Source organism: Narcine bancroftii, chromosome 7 (assembly GCF_036971445.1).
Source record: "Narcine bancroftii isolate sNarBan1 chromosome 7, sNarBan1.hap1, whole genome shotgun sequence".
NCBI classification, from domain to species: domain Eukaryota; kingdom Metazoa; phylum Chordata; class Chondrichthyes; order Torpediniformes; family Narcinidae; genus Narcine; species Narcine bancroftii.
In genome coordinates, this window is record NC_091475.1 from 37869179 (window position 1) to 37893718 (window position 24540).

The 24540-nt window shown below is 37.6% G+C and overlaps 1 protein-coding gene across 9 annotated transcripts in view; it reads right to left on the reverse strand.

The window, feature by feature from the left end:
• Window positions 1–24540, reverse strand: part of zc3h13 (zinc finger CCCH-type containing 13) — a 121437-nt gene that overhangs the window by 57411 nt on the left and 39486 nt on the right. For all 9 annotated transcript variants that reach the window (XM_069889648.1, XM_069889649.1, XM_069889652.1 and 6 more), the window contains 5 exons: window positions 23873–23987; window positions 20645–20784; window positions 19593–19741; window positions 13846–14046; window positions 8734–8916 (listed from right to left, as the gene is read on the reverse strand). In XM_069889648.1, the coding sequence (XP_069745749.1) occupies window positions 8734–8916; window positions 13846–14046; window positions 19593–19741; window positions 20645–20784; window positions 23873–23987 (788 nt within the window). The remainder of the gene's footprint in view (window positions 1–8733; window positions 8917–13845; window positions 14047–19592; window positions 19742–20644; window positions 20785–23872; window positions 23988–24540) is intronic.

Consider the following 24540-nt stretch of genomic DNA (forward strand, 5'->3'; position numbering starts at 1 on the left):
CAATAAGTGAAGGAACATGATCAACAAAAATGTTACCATCATGAAGCACTTTGAAGGCCATGGCTTATATCAACTCAAGACTACCAGCCAGCCTTGAACTACTTCAATTTGCCTGTGGTCAAACAGATCCATAGCAAACATCATCGCCCTAGGTCTCTATTTTGCCTTAGAATTCCTGGATGCCAAGGACAACCATGTTGGACAACTATTCACAGACTACAGCTATGCTTTCAATATTATAGTCTTTACCATACTCAACACCAAACTTCAGGATCTAGGTCTCAGTTGCTCCCTTTCCCCACCCCCTGCAATTAGATCCTTGACTTCCCATCTAAAAGACCACAATCAGTGAAGATGGGTAACACAGCTCGTCCAAAATCACACTTTTCAACAATGTGTATTCAGTTCCCTACTATATTCTATCTGCATCCATGACTGTACAGCTAAGCACTGTTGCAACTCATTCTTTAAAGTTACCAATGATACCACAGGTGTGGACTATGTACTAACTATAAGATGGAATACCTGAAAGAGATTGAAAGTCTAGTGGCATGGTGCCAAGATAACAACCTCTCTCTCTCTCAATGTCAGTAAGATGAAAGGGATTATCATTGACTTAAGGAGAGAGGGCAGAGTTCACACTCCTGTCCACATGAATGGCATTGAAGTCAAAAGAGTAGATAGCTTCAATCTCTTAAGAATAAATATTCTGATCTTGGACAAACATATTGACTCAATGCTGAAGATATCAAAAACAACACCACTATTTTCTTAGGAGACTAAGAAAGTTCGCATGTCCCCCTTATCACCCAAGAACTTCTACAGGTCCACCATTTATTAGATGCATAACAGCTTGGTATGGAAGTTGCTCTGCTAAAAATTGAATGAAGCAACAAAATATAGCAAATGCAGTTCAGAACACAACATAAATCCCTTCCCCTTGATGGACCATTTATGTCTCCCAGTGCCCAGGAAAAGCAGCCAACATACCGGAAGATCCATCGCTCCTCAGGCATACTCTCTTCTTTCTCCCATCAAGAGAATGTAAAACCACACATCAACAAGCTGAAAGACGGTTTCTGCCCCACAGCATCAAGCCTCTGAAAGAACACCGCAAATGTGCTGCCCCTACTGGTGCTAATTCATCTTCCTTTTTATTCAAATCCTGCACGCTGTCAATACATGGTATAAAATCGTGCATTTTACCTGTAGTCGGCTCTGAGCCTGAGAAGGGTGAAGTCAGGTAGAGTAATAGTAATAGGGAACTCAATAGTCAGTGGAGCAGATAGGATATTCTGCGGCTGCAAGAGACTCCGAAATAGTGTGTTGCCTCCTGGATGTGCTAGCATCCAAAATGTCTCTGAGCTAGTGCAAAATATTCTTATGGGGTAGGGTGAGTAGCCAGAGATTGTGGTACTTACTGGTACCAATGACTTAGATAGGAGTTGGGTAGAGGTCCTGCAAAGTATATTTAGGGAGTTAGGAAAGAGGCTGAAGAGCAGGACCTCCAAGATGGTAATCCCTGGATTATTCCCAATGTCATGAGCCAGGGAAGGCCAGAAAAGGAAAATAGTGCAGACAAATGTGTGGCTGAAGAAATGGATGGTAGAGGTGGCAGGGTTTCAATTTCTTGGAGCATTGGAATTTTTTTCTGGGGAAGGGATGACCAGTACAAATAGAATGGGTTGCACCTGAACTCGAAGGAAACCAAGATCTTGGCAGGGAGATTTGCTAATCCTGTTGGGGATGGGGGTGGGGGAGGGTTAAAGTAGATTGGCAGGAGGGATAGGAACCAAAGTCAAGAGGCAGTGGAAGAGGAGGTGGGATAACAATAGGGACAGCTGGTAGGGAGCTTGTGTGGAAGGACAGGCAGATAGGGCACAAATATGGCCATAGGGATGCATTGCAATACAACAGTGATATAGAGTCAAATATAACAGATATATAGCTAAGGGTATTTATTTAAATGCATACAGAGTTAAAAAAATAATGTGGATGACCTTGGCAGTTGTGGAGTTTGAAAGCCTTCCTTGCTGTCCACAACACCTCCAATCTTAGTGTCATCAGCAAACATGCTGATCCAATTATCCTCCAGATCATTGATATAGACAACAAACAACAAGTGGTAGATTGGCAGTTGTGGAGTCATGGCTAAGGGATGGATATCAATGAATGTCCAAGGATATATAGTGTATCAAAAGGATAGGCAAGTAAGCAGAGGGGGTGGTATGTCTCTGTTGGTAAGGAACAACATTAAATTATTAGAAAGAGATGACATAGGATCAGAAGATACAGAATCATTCAAGATTCTTTTGTTATGTAATAAAAACAGTGCAACGTTACACAGAATTTGCTTTAGTCTGCCATAAGGCAGAGAGATTAGCCATTGGTAGAAACTGCCTAAATCACCTCTTACAGTCAGAGAAATAGAAGCAAGAATCTCCTCAGAGTCATCGAGTGTCCGTGGATTCACCTCCAAAGCTGCCGCAGCCCCCATAGCAAGTCCAGTGTCCACAGGGAATCATTGTGGGTTGAGTAAGAAAAAGCAAGGGTAAAAAGACACTGCTGGGAGTAATATACAGACTTCCAACAATAGTCGGACGTGGATAACAAACTGCAACAGAAAATAGAAAAGGAATGTCATGGGATTTTAACATGCTAGTAGATTGGAAAAACCAGGTTAGGAATGGATTTCAAGAGAGAGATTTTGTAGAAAGCCTACGAGGGGATCAGTGGTACTGGATTGGGTGCTGTGTAATGCACCAGAAGTGCAAAGAGAGAATGAAATAAATAAACCATTAGGAGGCAGTAAGCACAAAATGATTGAGTTCAATTTGAGATTTAACAAGGAGAAATCAAAGTCAGTGGAGTACTGGGAATTACTGTGGCATGAGAGAGGAACTGGCCCAAGTAGATTGGAAGGGAAGATGGCAGAGCAGCAAGATAAATACATAACAAAAAAGAAATATTCTAATGGAAAAATGTCACCACCATGGCTGACGAGGGAAGTCAAAGCCAACATAAAAGCAAAAGAGAGGACAAACAAGGAAGCAAAAATTAGAGGGAAGATAGAGGATTGGGAACTTTTTAAAATATTCCTGAAGACAAAGTCAGCATGAAAGCAAAAGATAGGGCATACAAGAAAGCAAAAATTAATGGAAAGATAGAATATTGGGAATTTTTAAAAACTTACAGGTTAACTAAAAAACTGAGAAGACTGAAGTATGAAAGTTGGCAGGCATAAAAAATCAAAGATACAAAAAGCTTCTGAAAGTAAATAAAGAATAAAAGAGAGGTGAGAGTAGATATGGGACCATTAGAAAATGACACTGGAGAAATAATGTGAGACAAAGATGGCAGAGGAACAAAATGAGTATTTTGCATGTCTTCCTTCCTTCTCCACCTATCACCTGACTTTGCGACCACACCTCTCCCCCAATACTCTTGCTCAGATGCCTAGAGACATTAGTAAAGACATTAGCAGTGTGCCAGATATTGAAAGCAAATATCACCCTACTATTCAAGAGGTGGGGTGTAGTTAGCAGAAAGAAAATTATACCCTGGTTAGCTTGATGTCAGTGGTTGGGAAGATGTTGGAATCGATTGTCAAGGATGAGGTTACAGAGTAAATGGGGAAATTACACCTCATATTTCGTCCAGGCACCCTCCAACCAGATGGTATTAACATCGACTTCTCCAGTTGCCATTGAAGCACCCCCCTTCTTTCCCCTGTTGCCTTTCACCCAACTCTGCCTCTCTATTCCTTTTTCCCTTGTGTTCTTTCTCAGAGCCAAAATCAATTCTCACCTCTCCTCATCATATCTAAAATACTTTTGTTGGTCTGGACTCTCCCCCGGCCAGTCTTCAGTCTTTAATCTGATGTCTTCCTGTTCTTTGCTTTTTCCTCGAAGAAACGTCACTAATATATCTTTATCTCCTAGGGATGCTGTGAGATCAGCTGATTTCCTCCAGGGTTTCTGTGTGTTTTTACTTGAAAGCACATGACAAGATAGGCCAAAGCCAGCATGGTTTTCCTCAGGGAAAATCTTGCTTGACAAACCTATTGGAATTCTTTGAAGTGACAAGCAGGCTGGATAAGGAAGATGCAGAAGATGTTGTGGGTTTGGATTTTCAGGAGGCTTTAGACAAGATGCTATGTGATGCTACTTAACAAGATAAGAGCCTATGGTATAACAGGAAACATACTAGCCTGGGAACAGCATTGACTGATTGGCAAGAAGCACAGAGTTGGAATACAGGGATCATATACTGGTTAGCTTTCAGCTACTCGTGATGTTCCACATGGTTTGGTGTTGGGGCTTCTTCTTTTTATGTTTTATATTAATTATATGGATTATGGAATTAATGGCTTTATGGGCAGGTTGCAGATGAATTGAAGGTAGGTGGAAGAGCAGGTATTGTTGAGGAAACGGAGACTGCAGATAGGCAGTATTTCTTGCGTAAGTAGAACTCTTTTCATGGGTCAGTCAAACAAAAAGTGGTCTTCACTCTGTTTGGTCACTAAGTGGTTTTCTCATTCCTCAATAACTAACAGGAGGAAATCTGACAGTTTGTCTATAACCACGCAATGAGGCCAAGTGGGTTTCTCATTCCCACAAAGTAGGTCGAAGAGCTCTTTACTCTTGTGCTGCTTTCTTAAAATGGCTTCCTGAGCAAACGATGCACTGTCTTTTCAATAAGGTGGTCACATGGTCTCTGCCCCTGACTTTTCCAGGGCTGCTTCCCTTCACTCTGAAAATGTATCAACTTTCGGAACATGCTATTTTTGAAGCCTACTGCTAGTTCACAGTCACTTTCAAAAATGTGCAAAATTTGTTAAATCTCTCCTCTTAAAGGGACAGTCCCACACAAATAAAATGAACTGAAAAAATGAGAGAACTTAATAGACACTTCTCTCCCCCTCTCTGCCTTTCATAGGGATAAACCATCCATGACCCCCTTGTGCACTCATCCCTACCCACCAATCTCCCCTGCACCTGCACCTTCCCCTGTGGTGCCATACTTGTGCTCACACCTCCTCTCTCACCATGGTCTGGGACCTGAAACAGGCCTTTCAAGTGAAGCAACACCTCATGTGTATCAGCAGGACTGATTTACTGCATCAGGCGCTCCTTTCATGGCCTTATCTACATGGGAGAGACTGGGCGCAGATTGGGAGATCGCTTTGCTGAGCACCTTTGTTCCATCCACACCAGTAACAGAGACCTCCCAATAGCCAACCATTTTAGTTCTGTGTCACACTCCCATATGTACATGTCTGTCCACGGCCTTTTATACTATCCACCAAGACCATCCACAAATTGGAGAACAACACCTGATTTTCCGTCTGGGCACTCGACAACCAGAGAGAATTAACATCAGCTTTTCCAGTTTCTGCTGACCTGCTCTCTTCTTTCTCCTCCCTCCTTCCCTTCTCCTTTTCAGTTCTCCCTCTCTCCCTTCACCTTGCCATCCCTCCTCCCCTTGGATTGCTGCTGTCCCCTTCCTCCCTTCTCCACCTATCACCTACCTTTGCGACCACACCTCTCCCCCAATACTCTTGCTCAGATGCCTGGAGACATTTTTCCATACTTTGATGAAGGGCTCAAGCCTAACACATCGGTTATGTATTTTTACCCTTGCTATATAAAGGACACTGCTGAGTTTCTCCAGCATTGTGTGTTTTTATTTCAACCATGGTGTCTACAGATTTTCGTGTTTTACTTCTATCATATGAGAAGCATTTGACAGCTCTTGGCCTGTACTTATTGAAATTTAGGAAAATGAAGGGGGATCTCATTGAAACATTTTCAATGTTGAAAGGCGTGGACAGGGTTGATGTGGAAAGGTTGTTTCCCATAATGGGAGAGTTTAGGACAAGAGGGAAAACTTCAGGATTGTAGGTTGTCTGCTTAGAAAAGAGATTTGGAGGAATTTCTTCTTCCAGAGGGTGGTAAATCAGTGGAATTTGTTGTCAAAGGTGGATGTGGAGGCCAGGTCATTGGGTGTATTTAAGGCAAAGCTTGTTAGGTCTTTGATTAGCCAAGGTATCAAAGGTTATGGGGAGAAGGCCAGGCAGTGGGGCTGTCTTGATGGGCTGAGTAGCCTATTTCTACTCCTATGTCTTATGCTATGTAGGTTAGAGAAAACCTGTTAGTTTGTTTGCAGAAGAATTCTTGTCACTGCATTGAGTATTTTGTGACAAATAAACTTTAACATATGTCTTCTTCACCATAAATGTTGATCCTTTTCAAGTGCCCCTCTACATGTTTCCTAATCAAATTAATTGGCAAGTGCACTTGATTTTTATATTGAAGTTCTTTGTCATAAACAGTCCCTTAAGATAAATATATACAGTATTTCAAACCTTGTATTTCCAGTATTCAAAAGTTTAAAGCAATTTTCTGTGGATTTTAAAAAAATCAAAATTTGTTAATCAATTAAGAAAGGAGAAACCAAAATTACAGGACAGAAACATTATTATTGTATTGAACTGCCTTATCACTGATTAAAAATTATGTGCACACTTCTAATTCATATTCTTAAATTTAAAGATTCTACGGAACTATCAATTACTGAAAACCAAACATGATAACCCCTGCTTAACTACGAACTACCACTAATCTGCTAGTTTTTGTCTGCAGCACCAACTACGAAATGTCACAGCAACATATTAGTAGGCCAAAGCCACCAGGGAAAATCTTGCTTGACAAACCTATTGGACAATAGCTCAGTTCCTCCCATTCCCAGAACTTTCTACACTAATTATTTAGGTTTGTGCTGCCATTTAATGGGCAATAGGGCCACTGCATTTCTTGTTCTCATTACCTGAGATTATTAGTCTGACAGTTATCTGCAACCTTGATGTCTCCAAAATCCCTGGTCTCATACGAAAGTTTAGCTTAATCATCTGTTTATTCAAAGGATGCCGATGAAGGAGAAGTCTATAGCGTTTAGGTTGGGGTTGATAAAAACGTGTGTTCAGTCACTCAGACTGAATTCGGTCTTGGATTGCCTTGAATGCACTATGTTCAGAATTTACTGCCCAATTCCAGGTGGCTGAATCTATCAGCTCACCTGGTCTTGTGCTTCACTTCAGTGGAGTTAGGTAAAGGAGGGAAAGCATTTTTTTTTAAATCATTCAGATTTAGAATGCTCCAAAATATGAATTTGTTTTTGTGTGATTTTAATTGTTTATTTTCAAAATAATTTAGCTTTTTAAAGTTAGTTTTCAAATGTTTCTGAATGTCAAAGACATTTAAAAATCATTAAAATTGATGACCATAGCTTTGCCCTCCTTTAGTGTGCACTGTTAGTTGCCATCCAGTCCTTGCAGCTAAATTCAAATGTGAGGACAACCAGCAAGATGTGCCTTTTGCATTCAGCCTAGGTGGCTATGGGTGTTCATAAACTGTACAGTAGGTGGTCTTTCCAGGCAGCAGCTCTGTCCAGAATGGGGTAGGAGAATGGCAATAGACCTCTCAAGGCCCTTTAAAGTGAAATTTAGTGAATTGTAAAGATAGGTTTCTTCTGCCTTTAAGATGCTCCACTTACCTGCATAAATGATCTAAAGGTGGATTGGCAGGCCCAACACGATCCGGGTTCCCTCTGCTAAGGGAGGTAGTGTCAGAAGTGGAGTGAAATTGCTCCATCTCCTGTGTAAACGGATTGCCACTGAAAGCGGCTTCAAACAGGAAGGTAAGATGATTGACATTGCACTAACAGCTCTGTAGCCCTGCTGCACTGTCAAAGAGCAGCTGGTGGAGCTGCCAGCCTGTACTTGCTCACTTTGCCAGGCTCCTCATCCCACCCACTCTCTCATGCCACTCTCCCTCCCTCTCACACCACCCATTCCTGACAGCGCTGTCAAGCAGTGAGTGATGGGTATGTCGGGATAGAGCAGGGCAGTGGGATCAGTGTGGGGCTGAAAGGGGGAAGATGGGGCAATAGGAAGGGGAATTAGAGAGAGGGGTGGGGAGGTAGGGGAATGGAGGAGGAAGGGGCGGTCGCAGAGCGGCTGCTGCTGTGCTACAAATCCCACCCACTTTTGCCCTGGACAGCTGGTGCTCTGGACTACATAAAAGGACTGTGCGATCTGCCTTTTCCGTCTTCTGCAAAAAGGTAAATTCGCCTTTTTTTTAAAACTTGAGCTTTTGTGCATAAAAAAACACTTCAATTTCACAGTTTTCAGCATTAGAGGAGACTTATATGTGAAAATATTTTTTATCACAAACACTATTCTCATCTTAATCATGTGGAAATGTAATGGAATGAACTCTGGAATCTTTCTGGAATCTACTGTCATTCAGCCTGTGACTCAGGAAAAAGCCTTCTTGAAAAAAGCATAAATGGAAACAAAGATTAATTTCCAGTTACGTGGATAAATTTTATAATTTTTTTCTTAAATTTTTTATATTCCATTTCGGTGCTTTACCGCACAAATATGAATTAAAAAAATTAACTCATCACTTCCTTCCTCTGCATTCCATCTTGTCAAATCTTTTGCCCAATACAATCAGTGGTCAATTTGGTGAATGATGAAAGGCCTAATCACTAATTAGAATAAACATCAACCAGCTTTTAATCCTTTTTTATGTCATTGTGCTTACACAGAAGAAAATAATTCTGCTGATTACTAGCAATGTACATGTTTACACAAGTTTTACATACATTTCAAGATAATCAGTTGTAATTGTAATTCCACTTGTTGACACAATTTTGAGGAGTCTATACCTGTGACGTGGAGAGAAGGAATGTTTTCGAGAAGAGGAAGAAGAAGTTGACTTAGGTGGAGCTGGAGAGGATGATTTTCTCCTTGCTGGTGGTGAATATTCTCTCGAACGAGAAGAGGTGCTACCAGACTGTTCTTCAGGGCTTATGGACCTCTTCTGTCTGCGAAGGCTACCAGAATGATCCCTAAAAGTTGAACAAGACAGACACCTAACCTGCAATGGTCTATTGTATCTTTCTCTTTCTCTAATGTACCTATCCATTAACTTTGATATACATAAAATACATCCAAAATTTTTGTGCTGTCTTCATCCAATCAATAGAAAAGAAGAAAATGTTTACACCTTTGATAGGTTTTGGAAGGAATAGTTATCCAATCTGCACAGATTTCACTTGATGTGCTTATTCTCTGACATTAAATTTTTATCATCCTGACTTTTATGGTGCAGGCATCCCAATTCTGCGTGTTTCTTAGAAACTTAAACCATTACTTTACCCAATGAAGAGTAAATATTATTTCAGCTCTCTTGTTCATTCTAACATCTGTAAATTTCAGAAGCCTGTTTACTGAACCCTGCTGAATCTTGCTCACACATTTCTCACTTGTACTAGTTTTTGCTTAACTAATTGATTTTAATACTACCGCCCTTATCTTTCTCCTCTCTGTATGACCTTACCTTTTCCCATTCTTAACTTTTATCTTTCCATGATCTTTGTACTCCTTCAATTCTGTCCTCAAGGATCACTGAATTCAATCACTTCTTTACTGGCAGTCATGGCTCCACCTGGCAGCATATTCTGGATGTATCTCTATCTTTTGCATTAAGATGCTCCAGAAAACATCTCTTTGATAAAGCTTTTGGTCATGTTGTGAATCATTTGGTGAATGAGTTGAAATTATGATGGGATGTTTTTAAAGATTTAAAACATTTATATATACAACCTCCTGAGGACTCATTTGAAGGAAATTAATCACTGTGTAACATGGTTCAAAGGTTTATCATTTGAAACTACTATAAATTTTCATTGTGCCCTGATCAGGAATCATGACTGGCACTTAAAAATAAGCCAATTTTTCTAGAAGCAACCCAGATAGCTTTTCTAAATATCAATTTAATGATTACAAATTAGATTTGAGAAGTAATAGACAAGCAAAGTTGAAGCAATGTATCATTTAAAAATTTTGAGGCATGTTTTATACCAAATGACATTGGAGAGGGTTCAGAGGAAAAAATTGAAAAAATTAAAACCAGCTGGACTAACACAAAAAATGGAGCAAGATAAAGAACAGAGGCCGACCTTAAGGAAGGATCAGGAGCTGTGCACAAGATAATGGCCAAGGGAGACAAGCCGGGAGCTAGAGAGACCTTGGACATTGCTGTGCAGGGTCTCTCCTAACAATGGCAGCCTGCTATGGGTGAAGAAATGACTCTGTGCATGCCAACTTCTCATGCATGTGCAGAGTGCAAAAAAAGGAGGTAGTTTCTAAAAAAGGTTCAAGAGGCTTCTAGCTCCAGTGGACAGGAAGAACAAGAGCAACAAAAAAAAATGCTCTGAACAAGGATTTATGGACTGAATGATGGGGAAAATGAAAGAGATTTATTTCTAGCGCTGATATGAAGAATTATAAGGATAATTTCCAGCAATCTATGATGTTATTAATATAAGTTAAGAAATGTAGAGAGAATATAGCTGAAAATAAGAGTTTTACAAGGAAAGTGGAAAAAAGATGCAGCAGATGGACAAATGATTTGAAGTTATGGATGAAAAAATTAAAGGAAATGAATTTGAAATCCAAAGCATTAAGGAACAGATGAAGAAGGTACAAGCTGAAGTGGCTGCAACAGAAGAACAATTGATGCAAAAAAAATCACAGTTTAGAAAATTTCAGCAGAAGGAATAACATAGAGATTGTTGGATTTAAAGAAGGTGAAGAAGGACAGGAAATCAGTAAGTTATTTGCGTTTGATTCGCAAACTTTTGGGAGTAACTGAATTCCAAGGAGACATTGAGACTGAGAGAGCACATAGAGCACTGAGACCAAAGCCACAATCAGATCAGAGACCTCGACCGATATTTGTTAAACTTCTTCGTTATGAAAGTAAGAGAGAAGATCTTGGAACTGGCGGCTCAACAGGCAAAAAGAAGACAATTACCCTTGGTTTATAATGGGACTAGGATTTTTCTTTACTCTAATATAAGTTTTGATTTGTTAAAAAAGAGAAAGGAATTTAATGCAGTTAAAAATGTATTGTGGAAAAAAGATTATGCTTTTGTTTTGAGATATCCGGCAGTTTTAAAAGTTTTTGTCCCAGATGGAAAAAATAGATTTTTTGCGGATCCTAATGAGCAAAGGTGCATGCTGATTATTTGCCAAAAAAAAGAGGCAGGTAGCTGTTGATACTTGAAAGGTCCCTATAAATGTGAAAAAATTAAGATGTAACTGAAAATTTTGAGAGATTTTAATTGGGAGGATCTTTATATGTTTAAAAAGATTCTGGAATGAGTAAGAATGAATAGTCATAATGCAACGGCAGGATGTATTGTTTTTTGAGTGAGCTAGTTGGGAAAATGGAGCTGACTACTGCGGAATCATGCGAGCAAGTGTGGTTTTTACCACAACCTGTATATATCAGGGAGTTAAAGCCATTAAAACGTAATACATCTTTGAAGGGGGGGGGGGGGGCACGGGAAAGAGAATTTCTTTTCTCTTTTCTTTCTTTTTCTATATTTGTTTCTTTCTTTTTCTTGTACACCTAGATTAATTAAGAATAATACTAGATATGTTACTAACATTGTGGAAGTGGGAGAAGGTACATGGATGGACAAAGGATTTTATAGAGGTACCCAATGGCAAGGAAATTAAATTTTGCTAGTATTAATATAAATAGAATACAATTATTTATATACGAAAAAAACAAAAGTAGATATAACTTTTTTGCAAGTAAAGGAGCATCAGAAGTTGGTATTGGCATCTTCATTTAATTCAAAAGCTAGAGATGTGGCAATATTAATAAAAAAATTACCAATTAGAGTATTAAATACGACTATAGATACAGCCGGAAGGTATGTAATGGTAACATGTCAGATCTATTCAGAATATTGGACTTTATTGAATGTTTATGCACCAAATGCAGATGATGGAAAATTTATACATATTTCTGCAATTAATGAGTGCCAAAGAGAAAATATTAGTAGGGGGAAATTTCAATTTTTCCTTAGATCCAAAGTTAGAGAGATCAGGTAGTAAAATTATAAAAAGTAAAGTAGCTAAGATTTCTATAGATTTGATGAAAGATATAGGACTTAAAGATAATTGGAGAAAAACTCATCCAAGTGATAGAGATTATTCTTTGAGACATAAAACGTATAGATATGCTTATAGTCTCTGCACGGTTATAAGCTAGAGTTCAAAGGGTAGAATATCAAGCAAGAGTTTTATCTGTCATTCACTTTTAATTTTGTCAATTGCATTGGAGGAAGAACAAAATATAGGTTATAGATGAGACTTAATAAAATATTACTAAAGAGAAAAGATTTTTTTGTGATTTTCTGACAACAGATTTTTTTTTAGAAACTAATGAAAATTCAGTAATGAATAATTTTACTATATGGGATACCATGAAGGCATATTTAAGAGGTCAAATAATAAGTTATACATCTAAGATAATGAAAGAATATTTGAAAGAGGTAGACAAATTGGAAAAGGAAATATTAAATTTAGAGAAGGAATTACATATTAAAAAAAATGAAATATCATTTTCTTTTTCTCCTTGGGGAGGGGGAGGGAGGGTTTGGGGGAAAAATATAAAAGTTTTTGTATCATCTTGTATTGAATAATATTGTATTATCTATATATAATTGTTTGGTATTGATACAAGTGATAAATAATTTTTTTTTAAAAGGTTGATTCTGGGAATAAAAGGGTTATCATATGAGAAGTATTTGAAGGCTCTTGGCCTGTACTCGGTGGAATTTAAGAGAATGAGGGGGATCTCATTGAAACATTTCAAATGTTTAAAGGCATGGACAGAGTAGATGTAGAACAGTTGTTTCCCACGGTGGGAAAATCTAACTCTAGCAGAGGACACAACTTCAAGATTGAAGAGCATCCACTTCGTTCAGAGTTGCAGAGGAATTTCTTTTGGTGTAAAATCTGTAAAGTTGTGGAGGCCAAATTATTTAAGGGAGAGATTGATAGGTTCTTGATTAGCAAAGTACATTATATCTGTCATATAATATGAACTTGAAATTGTGAAGGAATAGATTGGGAACACTTGTTAGACAAGAGATTAGGGAAATAAAAGGCAATGGGGCTCAACAGTCCCATGGAGAAGACTGGTTACTAATTTTTTTTTTAGCTAGGGCATCAAAGGTTATGGAGAGAAGACTGGACAGTGGGGCTGAAGGGGAAAATAGATCAGCTCAAGATTAAAGGTGGGACAGACTCAATGGGGTGAATAGCCTATTTCTGCTCCTATCTCTTGTCACAAGTATTTTGAACTGAAAGGTTCAGGATGTTACTCAAGTGTAGTTCTCAATCCTCTGTACAGCTCAGAGATACCGAACTGCTGCTTAAACATAGACAGACGATGCACACTGAATTCAAACCAGAAGCCCAATATAATTTGGAATACAAAAGCAAAGCATGGATGGAAATCAGAAAGTAAAGCAGAAAATAGTGTAAAGACTGCAACAGCTGAGAAAGGAGAAAATGTGTCAGTTTCTGGTAGAGAATTCCTTGCATTCTGAATGTATTCACACTATCTACTTTGTTGATATTTTTATGTTCTTCTTTGTGTTTATGATTAGGAAGTCAGATGATTACAGGACTATTAATTTTTATGATAAATGTATAATATACCTTATGATGGTTTGCTGAACACAAAATACTTTTTTTCTGGGAAAGGAGCCTTCATGTGGAATGGGTTCAATTGTTTTTTTTTCCAAGTCCTGCTTTTTATTGACCTCAGCTATTTTTATGGTGCCCATGTAAAAGCACCAAATAATACAATGGAATTAGGTTTAAAATGGGCTGTTCTGTGTTAAGCACGGAAGTAATGGCAGTAAGAAAGTGAAATATTAAAAAAAACTATCATGCACAGTATCACTCACCTGTGTTTTTCTTTCTTCTCTTTAAGTCTTTCAATATCTCTTACTCTTTCTCTACTCTCTCTGGACTTTTCTTCAGTTCTGTCTTTTGCTCTTGTCTTTTCTTTATGTTTTTTTGTTGCTCGAATCTCTTCATGAAGAGGAGGTGGAGGGCTTGGAGTACGAGGTCCTTTCTTTTTACCCTGCTGTACTTTTGAAGATTTTCTGGAAAGCAAGGTAATGCACTATTTAAAACAAGAGTACCCTTGTAATTTAAGTAATATGTGTTTTTAATCTTAACTTTAAAGAAAAATAATTCAGTAGGAAAAATGTACTTTCAAGAAAGAACATATTTTTTAATACCGGTAGTCATTCAACTGAGCTTGGAATAGCAACTTGGTGAAAGAATAAAAACCCTGCATGCTTAAAACATCACACATCTAGTCAAGTAAATAATGGCTAGAACAATAATTTTAAAATTAAATAAATTGAAAACATACAGACTGTACAAGCCATTCTGGACATGATTCCATACCACCTAATTAACTTTTTTAAAAAAATTGCTCTTATATGCCATTAATAGGGCATTGACTTTATGAGATCAGACAATTTAAATTTCAGTTTGTTAAAATTAATTATTCACTATACAGACAAACAATTATCCCAGAGGCAAAGTACATTATATCTGTCATATAATATGAACTTGAAATTGTGAAGGAATAGATTGGGAACACTTGTTAGACAAGAGATTAGGGAAATAAAAGGCAATGGGGCTCAACAGTCCCATGGAGAAGACTGGTTACTAATTTTTTTTTTTAAATAGGTCCAGTGAAGGAATGAATGTGCAGAGGCAGAAGATGACTGTGGAAGGCAACTTGCAAGTTAGCCCCTCTAGTTTAGCTATATTCTAATAATGCTGTTAAGAACCAAAACTGCCATGCTGCCTGGCATGCCTGTTAAACTGCATGGTGACAAAAGTAGCCATTTTACCTGGTGGTGTATCAAATTTAAAGAACATGTTGATGTGAAATAGTTTCAACTTCACAAAGATTCTAATTATAATGAAATCTTTGAAAATGTAGTGCTTTAACTACACCCATTGCACTATTGCTGTAAATTAAAATATTCCTTTGGGCTCTAGAGAAATTAAGTATTTGCCAGCTTTCAAATCCAGATGACAGAGGAGTGGCATTTTCTGCAGTTCAAAAGCTTTGTCACCATCAGCAGTTGATCTACTGGTCTGTGCTATAACTTGCAGGCCAGTTTCTAGAGCAATGCTTAAACATCAGGGAACCCAATGGAGAATCAGATACCAAATGGTAAAAACACAATGCTGGAGAAACCCAGCAGGTCAAACATAAAACAGCAAGCAAATATAAAGATACATAACTGATGTTTCATGCTGGGGCCCTTCATCAAGGTTTGGTAAAATGTCAGTAGCTGGGGGAGACATGGTGGGGGTGGGGGGGGGGGGAGGAGCATGGTTGCAAAAGCAGTAGGTAATAGGTGGCTATGGAAGCAGGTCTGGGTGAGTACATGGTCATAGAGCTTGAGAGCAGCAGGGATTATAGATGAGAAACCATTTACCAAATGGTATGATTATAGGAAAATAAAACCACCACATAAGCAGAACTTCAAATTATTTCCTCAGTGCATTTTATTGCAAACATCAACATTTCATATTGCACTTCAAGTTTTAGATGTATGACCTACAGATGGATGGCTTATTTTGTTACTCAAAAATTGATTTAATCACTGCATTTTTTACATTTCCATAATCCAGACTAAATGATTAGTTATAACTATGTATCATTGTAAAGTTTATATTAGATGTATGACAAAATTTACAGCTTTCCCATTAACTATACCATACCAGGTAATTCATGTTTGACGGCTGTAACCAATATTGATGAAGACCAAATGACTATCACAGACTATTTTTCAGATTTTTTTAAAGAAATCTGACCTCATTATAAGTCGAAATGGTACAGAATTTTGACACTAATCTGCCCCTGGAAAATATATCAAGCCATTTGAACATAAGAAATGTTATTCAAGAAACATAAAAATCCTAGAAATGCACGTCACAGAATTAAGCCATTTTCCCCAGCCTTTCCACAAAATGAATTCTACCTCTCAGCCCTTGATCAATAGTTATAGATTAGGGTTCTTCTATATGCTCATCATGGTTCTTAACAAATATGATAACGGTTCTTCTTCCATTTTTCTTTCCAGTAGTGTACCAACCTTCACCACTCTTTGGCGTGAACATTTTTCCCCAGCTTCCCACAAATTCTTCAATCTTATAACATAAATCTATGAACTCAGTTATAAATTTTAAAGAAAATTCTTGTTAACCCTGTCCAAGCCTTTTATAATTTTTACACTTTAACTATATCTCACATTGGTTTTCTTCTCAGCCTTTTAACATTTTTTACACCTTAATCAAAACTTCCATTGCTTTCTTTCTTTCAAAGAAAACATCCCTGCCCCTGTACTGTCATGAGCTTTCTATTCAAAACCACAGGCAATCCTTCTACCATAGCTTAACTTATGTTTTACTGTGTCATAACATAGTTTCCCTGCTCTGATTCTCTTGTATCAATGTTTATTGCAAGTATCCTGCATGCTTTTGTAAACTATTTATTCACTGGACCTCTCATTTTTAGGTATTGGTGCACATAACCTCCAAAGTGTCTATTCTTCAACATTTATTATTCCACTCGAAAATTTCCACAGGTGTATCGTGAAGAGCATTCTGACTGGTTGCTTCACTATCTGGTACGGAGGTGCCAATTCACAGGTCAGGAAAAAACTCCAGAGGGTTGTTACCCCTGTGACATCATGGGCACCAGTCTTCACTCCATCAATCACATTTACAAGAGGCGGTGTCTTAAGAAAGCAGCCTCTATCTTCAAGGACTCCCTCCATCCAGGCCATGCCCTCTCCACTCTGCCTCCATCAGGAAAAAGGGACAGGAGTCAGCTTCTTCCCCTTTGCCATTTGATTTCTCAATGAACAATGAAACACAGGCTCATTTTGTCTTTTTCTTTTTGCATTATTTGTTTTGGAATGTGGTTTATCGAAATGTTTGCACTGTGATGTTGCTGCAAAACATCTAATTTTGTGACATGTTCGTGACAATAAATTCTGATTTTTCTTCTTCCTTCTTCATGTTAAGTATTTTCTCTTGCTTTATTTGCCCTCCACAAATGCATTATCACATATTTGTCTGGACTGAACTCCATTTGCCATGTTAATATCATTCCAATCTGCCCATTGATACCTTTTTGTACTCTACAAATAATACTACGGTATTATTCACACTGCCAGCTTTATCAACCAACTTCTTAATCATGACCTCAACATTTAAGTCCAGATCTTTCATTCACACAACAAAAGAGCAGGAGGTCCTGTCCTAGACCCTGGAGAAATACACTGTATGGAGCCCTTCTATCACTAAAACACTTGCCAGCAATGTTTTCACTCAGTTTTTTTCCAACATGTCATTTGACAATCCTGATAATAAATTCCTGAAGATTTCATCAAATGCCTGCCCTTGTCATCTTTCCTTGCGACCTCATCAAATTCAATCAATAGTCAGACATGACTTAACAAATTTGTGCTGACTGTTTTTAATCTTGCTAAGTTGCATATTTCCAATAACTTTCTGACCACTAATGCTAGGTTAGATGCCTGTAGTTACTTTGTGTTTCCTCCCTTTTTTTTCTACAATGGCATATTAGCTGCCTCTACTCCTCCGGCACTATACTGCAGTCAATGGAATTGGGGGATGATATCTTCAAATGTCAACAATTCTTTTTCCCCAACTGATGCAGCTCAGCCTTCTAGTTTCCCCAGCAGATTGTTTTTTTCTGCTCCAGATTCCTGCATCTGCAGTCTTTTGTGTCCCCACTATGATGTTTTTATGTCATTTACCACAGCTCAGTCATGTTTAGTTGCTGCATCAGGATACTCAATTATTTATGCCTGCTCTGCTTCACAAAGTTTATGAAAATTTAGTGGTGTGTAAAATCAATACAATCTTCGGTAGAACTAAAAGGTACACACAGAGGAATGACATTAAAAGCATAATCCAGTCCCTTATTCCACCTTTATAATGCCACATTATAAAGGAGGTACTTTAGTGCAAGCCATTATGGTGGTCAATTCAAGACATGTGGATTGTCTAAAATAAGCTTGAAATAAAATACAGCACAAGTGGTATATGGAGTCCTGATGCATGAAGTAGGACATAATGGTCAAAAGATAATTCACACCAGTATTCATTGAGTTGTTTAGAACTGAAATAGACCCCTTGGCCCACCATGTCCATTCTGACCATCATATCTATCTACACTAATCCCACTTGCCTGAATTAATTCCTTATATATTTTGCCCATCAGGAACTATCCAGATGCCTCTTCAAAATTATTCTTGTTCCACCCTCTATCAGCTCCTTTGGCAGCTCATTGCAGGTACAAGCTACTCTGTGTGTGAAAAAATACCCCTTTATATCTCCTATGTTTCATCTATGGCTTGTAGTTTTATGTGACCCTACCATGGGAACAGGCACTGGCCATCTATTTTTTTTTAAGACTTACAGTACAGTAACAGACTATTTCAGCCCACGAGTCCATGCCAGCCAATTTACCCCCAATTAACCTACACCTCTGGTATGTTTTTGAACTGTGGGAGGAAACTGGAGCCCCCGGGGAAAACCCAAGCAGATACAGGGAGAATGTACAAACTCCTTACAGACAGTGTGGGATTCAAACCCCAGTCTGGTCCCAATCGCTGGTGGTGTGAAGGCATTGCGCAAATCACTACGCCAACCGTGCCGGCCTATTCTATCTAAGCTTCTCATAATTTTATATTCCTAATCAACAAAGTCATTTCCATAACGGTAAATTGAAAAAGCTGAAGAACCAGCACTAATCACTTACATTACATCTTGCTAACCCAAAAGGCCCATTTAGCCCACCATCTAATTATTGTTAGTCAGTCAACCTTCTACCCATGCCAGTATGTTATTTCCTCCAACATGAGATTTTACCTTGTTAATTCTTGTTAAATGCCACCTGAAAATATTAGTATACAGACTCATTCCCCTTTATTTATAGGACTTGCCACAGCAGAATCTGAGTATGTCTCCAAACCATGGAACCCTCTTTATTTTGGCAGGCACTCAATATCTATTTGCACATCCAAATAGTAGTGTTTCAACTTCAATACTATAACTTCTTGGACCAGTTGCTCATGGTGATGTCACTTCTATAAAAGTCAATCCTGAAAAAATCTAGATCTTTTACTCCCCTATTTAACAGCATTTGAGATTATATATTTTTTTTTCTCTTTGGAGCACGTTTATGCAAAATGGGTTCAAAAGGACTAATTTTATGCGTCTATTCAGAATGCAGATGTACTGTTAGCTGTAAGAGCATATCAAAAAATCTCTAGCTCATACTGTACACACTTTTCAAACATGAAAAATATTATCAAGTCATGAGGATTACATGCCCGAATTTAAAATATGTTTCTCCAGAGGAAAACTTCCCTCCAGCTTTGCAACGTGACAACTGCAAAATTAGTGAAAAGTGCCATTAATGCAGGAACAATAGTTTTAAATTATTGAGCTATAACTGCAAAGCATTGTCATTGGTCCAATCAAAAATAGTGTTTATTATTGTAATAATACAATTAAAATGGCAATTTAAAAAAATCTCTGAATAACCTTGATTGAATCAACATTTTAAATCTATCACACAAACCTTTGTTGGTCGATTACAGGAGATGACAATCTTGATCCTTTTTTCTCTTTCTTACTGGAAGGTAACTTTGGACTAGTTTTACGCTTAGGTGATTTGCTTGCATTTCTTGGCGATATGGAGTGCTTATTTCTTACTGGTTCTGGAGATATCTTTAAGTAGAGAACAATTTTATGTGGTCTGAGACATTAAAATTTCATCCAAAATGAAGATATTTGGTGTTGTACTTGGCCAACAGCAGCCCCTAACATGGAGGCACAACAGATGGTACCAATACTACCCAAACATTAGTTAACCAAGCTCTATACAGTGGAATCCCGATTTAACATGACCCAATTTAACGAATTCGGGTATAACGTGATGAATCATTGGACTCGGGCGTCGGCTGCTGCTGGGGACCTCGAGCTGCCGCCAGGAGCGGGGCCGGTTGGTTTACTAAAAATTAATATGAGTTTTAATTGCAATTGTAACTACAACCATTTATTGAAACCCGATTTAGCACAACCTCGCTTTTTTCACGTTGCGATTTTTGGACCCAAACTATTGCGTTATAACTATCGCCTTATAACGGAGTTCCACTGTTTGCCATTAGCATCTACTTGATAACAGATTTCAGAGGAAATCAAAAAAACACCTCTATATATGAACAGTATGATTAGGAACTTCAGTTAAAGATACAAAAGCTATTTTCAATAACATACATCAGTAAACATATCCAAAAGCAGTGTCAAGGCATCAATATTTTATAACAAAATTTGTAACAATGTAAAATGCATATGGTTGTAATAAGCTACACACTTGTTTAATTTAATGATTAATTACTAAACCTCAATTAATCCTTAATCAAATCTTGTTCAAAGGTGAATGGTCTACCTCATCACTACAAATTCAAACGATAAAAACTTTTTAAAAAAATGCTTAGTATGTATATTAAATTCAGAATTGCTCAGCAGAGTTGGTAAGGATAAATATTAACTATCATGTCATGGTATCAAACACAATGACTTCATCAGCCACTATTTCGAGACAAACAAGCAACTTCCTTGAACACTAACCTCCTTCTTAATGACTATTTCCTCTCTTTTTTCCATATTCTCTTGTTCAAGTTTCATCAATTCTCGTTGTATTTTCTGTCGCTTCATTTCAAGGGACAGCTCATGATCATAATCATAGTTAACATCTCCATTATCAGAATCTGTAACCCAAAACAGCCAGACTTAGAAATACAACTTAACTTCTCCCCACTATTTTCCCAATGGCCAAGATTACCAAAATAATGAACACATACAAAAATCTAAGAGATAGCCTGGGAGGCTTTTCTGTTTAACACAAGCTTGGCACCCTTCTTTTACGTGCGACTGTGGTTAAGTGTCCTGACTGAGCTATAAGTGTTTAACAATTCAAAATATTGCTGCTTTTTAGAATAATCAGTCGGAGTGCCACCTAGAACTCGACTCCGCAAAATTGCTCATTTCATTTCTTCTAGTATTACATGTCAAGACATCAGATGAAACATCCTGGCTGTTACTGATCATTCCAAAAGGAACTGCTGACATCTAACTGCTCTCACACAATTCATTTCAGGATTTATACAATCCAGAATGAGCAGGATGATTGATCTGTCTCTTGCTGTAAATTCTCACCTTGTGGAATCTACCTCAAAGATCCCATACTGACTAGAACTAACACAGGATTAGAATTCTCATGTGGTTCCTACTTAGAGATCAAGAGGAAAAAGGCAAGTTCAGTTATTTACTCTTTTTTTTTTAAACTTTAATTATGTTATTGTTTTGTGTTTATTGTAATATTTTGCAAATTTTAATTTTATTTTTTAATTACTTAGATTTAGATGTTTCCGAATATAAAGGTTCCATTATTGTCACATAATACTACATTTAGAATGTAGTAAGGCAGACAGAGAGTTGCCACTTCGTCCAGCGCCATTCACAGACACCTACAGCACCTTGGCGGTCTCCCCTCCAAGTATTGACTAGTCCTGTGCCTGCTTAGCTTCCGAGATCAGACAATCCCAGGCTATTAGGAGCATTTAATTAAAACTTTTACAAAGCCTTGCAAATGAAACTTGTTTTAGGGTTCTGAAACTGAAATTGCTTTTATATTGCAGGACAAAGTCAGCATGAGAAACTTAAAAGAAATGCAAGCCGTTTACACAAACTAGAAATAATAAAGGAGCTTATATAATTCTATCGGCATCTTGTTCTGCAGTCTGCTTCCTCCCAATGATACCACACCAGTAATTTCTAAACATTCTATAATTTTATTTTGAATCTATTATTTTAATGTGTTGCAGCAACTGTGTGGTATCGGTTGCCTTGATCAGAAATTTAGGTAAGACACACTATTACATTTATACTCTAACTAGGAGGTCACCTGCAAAAAGTCATTTGAGTTACTTCTAAATGTACATTAGCTATTTATTTTGTTTAGCTATGTTCCATTACCAAAAGAAGAGAAATTATGTGCATTTATAATTTCCTGGAAAGGGTTGAAAGGAAAAATCCATAACAGAACAGATTTGAAGGGCTAAATGGCCAATTCTAATCCTAAATTGTATGGTCTTATGGATTGGTAGTTTACATTATTAGAACTAAAAATACTGTAATTACTTAAAACAACAGGAATCTACAATATTTATTTCTTTGGCTTTTATAATTTTCAAAGTTCAATTAGTTTTCCAGTAATACATCATGAGAAATCTGAATATCCTGGAAAAGATAAGGGTCTGTGCCTTCACAATTTTTTCTAATGCTTTTCCAACTGGAGATAAGGCTATGACTTTGAGTTAACCTAGAAACCTGGACTTTATCATACATTTGCAAAAGGTAAAGAATGCCAATCTCCAGAACAATGAAAACTTCCAGCCAAGCAAGATGAATTCTTGAGAGCTCTCTCCTCTCACAAAATATAACCATTCTGCTCCGCTCTCCCTGCACTCTGATACTTTCTCTACTACTTTTCATTGTAACTCTGTTCTCACTACACCAAGTATAATGTGATAAATAAACTTAAACTCTACCTGTGAGAATTGGAGGGAGATAAAGTTAACATTCATTTTATTTGAAAATCTTAAGATAAAGAGGTCATATGTAACAGTACGGCATGGGATGACATCACCAGGGTTATACCCAGCCTGTGCTACTGAGCTTTTAGAAATTTTCCCCCTGATTTATAGATAGTTTTTCATGATATAGTGCAAATGGCACTAAACATAGGGCTTGTACCTAAGCTAATATTCTACAGCATTAATAATACCTCATTATTTGCATTCTTGTTCCCTTACAAGTTTAGTTTGTTGCCATTCTTTTGGTGTTCGGGTGTATTATGAAAATCCTTTAGGTGTATTTTCTACTAAATTTGCTCCTAAAATCTTTTTATCCCTTTTTTTAATCCAAAAATTTTCACTGAAGTTCCTTGTTTTCATTCCAGTGATTCCTACTGCCTCCGACCATCCTTCATTTCAGTTGGATTCTTTATTAATCTTCATCTCAATTATCCTGAATTGGAGGATAACAATTAAAACAATAATTTACCTCCTCAGACTCCCTGTAAAAGGAATCTAGGCAAAAAGTACTTTGTGACATTATTAGAAAAAGGATAGGAATTAGTTCCAAAAATAAATAGGTGAAAAGATTACAACCTATTCTTCCCTCTCAGAGTCCCCCTGCATATACTTGTTGTATTCTACTGTCAAATCTCTGGTGAGACCACACTTAGAATATTGTGTTCAGTTCTGGTCACCTCATGACAAGAAAGATGTGGAACCTATGGAGAAGGTGCACAGATTTACCAGGATGTTGTCTGGATCGGAAAATATGTCTTATGAGACAAAGTCTGCAGAGCTGGGCTTTTCTCGTTGGAGCAAAGAAGGATGAGGGGTGACTAAATAGAGGCCTACAAGATTATGAGAGGCATAGATAAGGTAAACAATCAACATCTTTTTCCCAGGGCAAGAGTAAGAAACATCAAGGGGACATCTGTACAAACTGAAGGGCGGAAAGTTTAGGGAAGTCATTGGAGTAAGTTTTTTTTAAACACAGAGTTGTGGCTATGGAATGCATTGAAAAATAGAGGGTTATGAGGTTGGGGGTTTAGTATTTTTTTTAGTAGTTATGTATAGGTCAGCACAACATCGTGGGCCAAAGCTCTGTACTGTGCAGTAATGTTCTAGGTTCTAAATACAAGTCTCACATTCATCTGCAAATTTACAAATGTTGTGTTCACAATTAAATATTTTCTGATTATAGAAATAACATCCAATTTACCATCCCTGCCTGTTTCCCACTCAGCTGATTCTCCCTCACTTTCTGGGGTGCGCTCCTTTGTTATTTTCAGATTAGCATCTTCTTTTTCTCGGCGTCGGCTTCTTGAAGCATCCCTCTAAATAAAATAAGTTATTTTATTGTAGAGCAGAAATAATACATTTATTGAAGATGATTTCCTCTGGCTTAATTTTACAAATTTAGCTCTAGTACATAAATTACCAAGTCTTTGTAAAATAGTTAGTATAAGAGGTTTCTGATGTTCATCGTTGACATGGTTTAGTTTATTTATCATTTTATATCTCTACTCTATAACAATATTGATTCAAGGAAGATAATAAATTTATAAGCACAAAATTATATTCCACTGCTTTCTTCCTTGGCATGCAGCTCTCATGTTAAACACAATTTTTTTGATCCAACAATTAACATTCTCCATTTCAACTATTTTAGGTTCTATTGACAAATAGCTAATGCAACTAAATTTAAATGTTCAGCACGTTAACAGGCCCTTATAACCCAAGAGCCAGTGCAGCCTAAATACACCTCCTACAACCCCCCTTATGCTTTTGAAGGGAGGGAGGAAACCAGAGCATCCAGAGGAAACCCATGCAGACGCGGGAAAATGTACAAACTCCTTACATACTACACCAGATTTGAACCTGGATCCC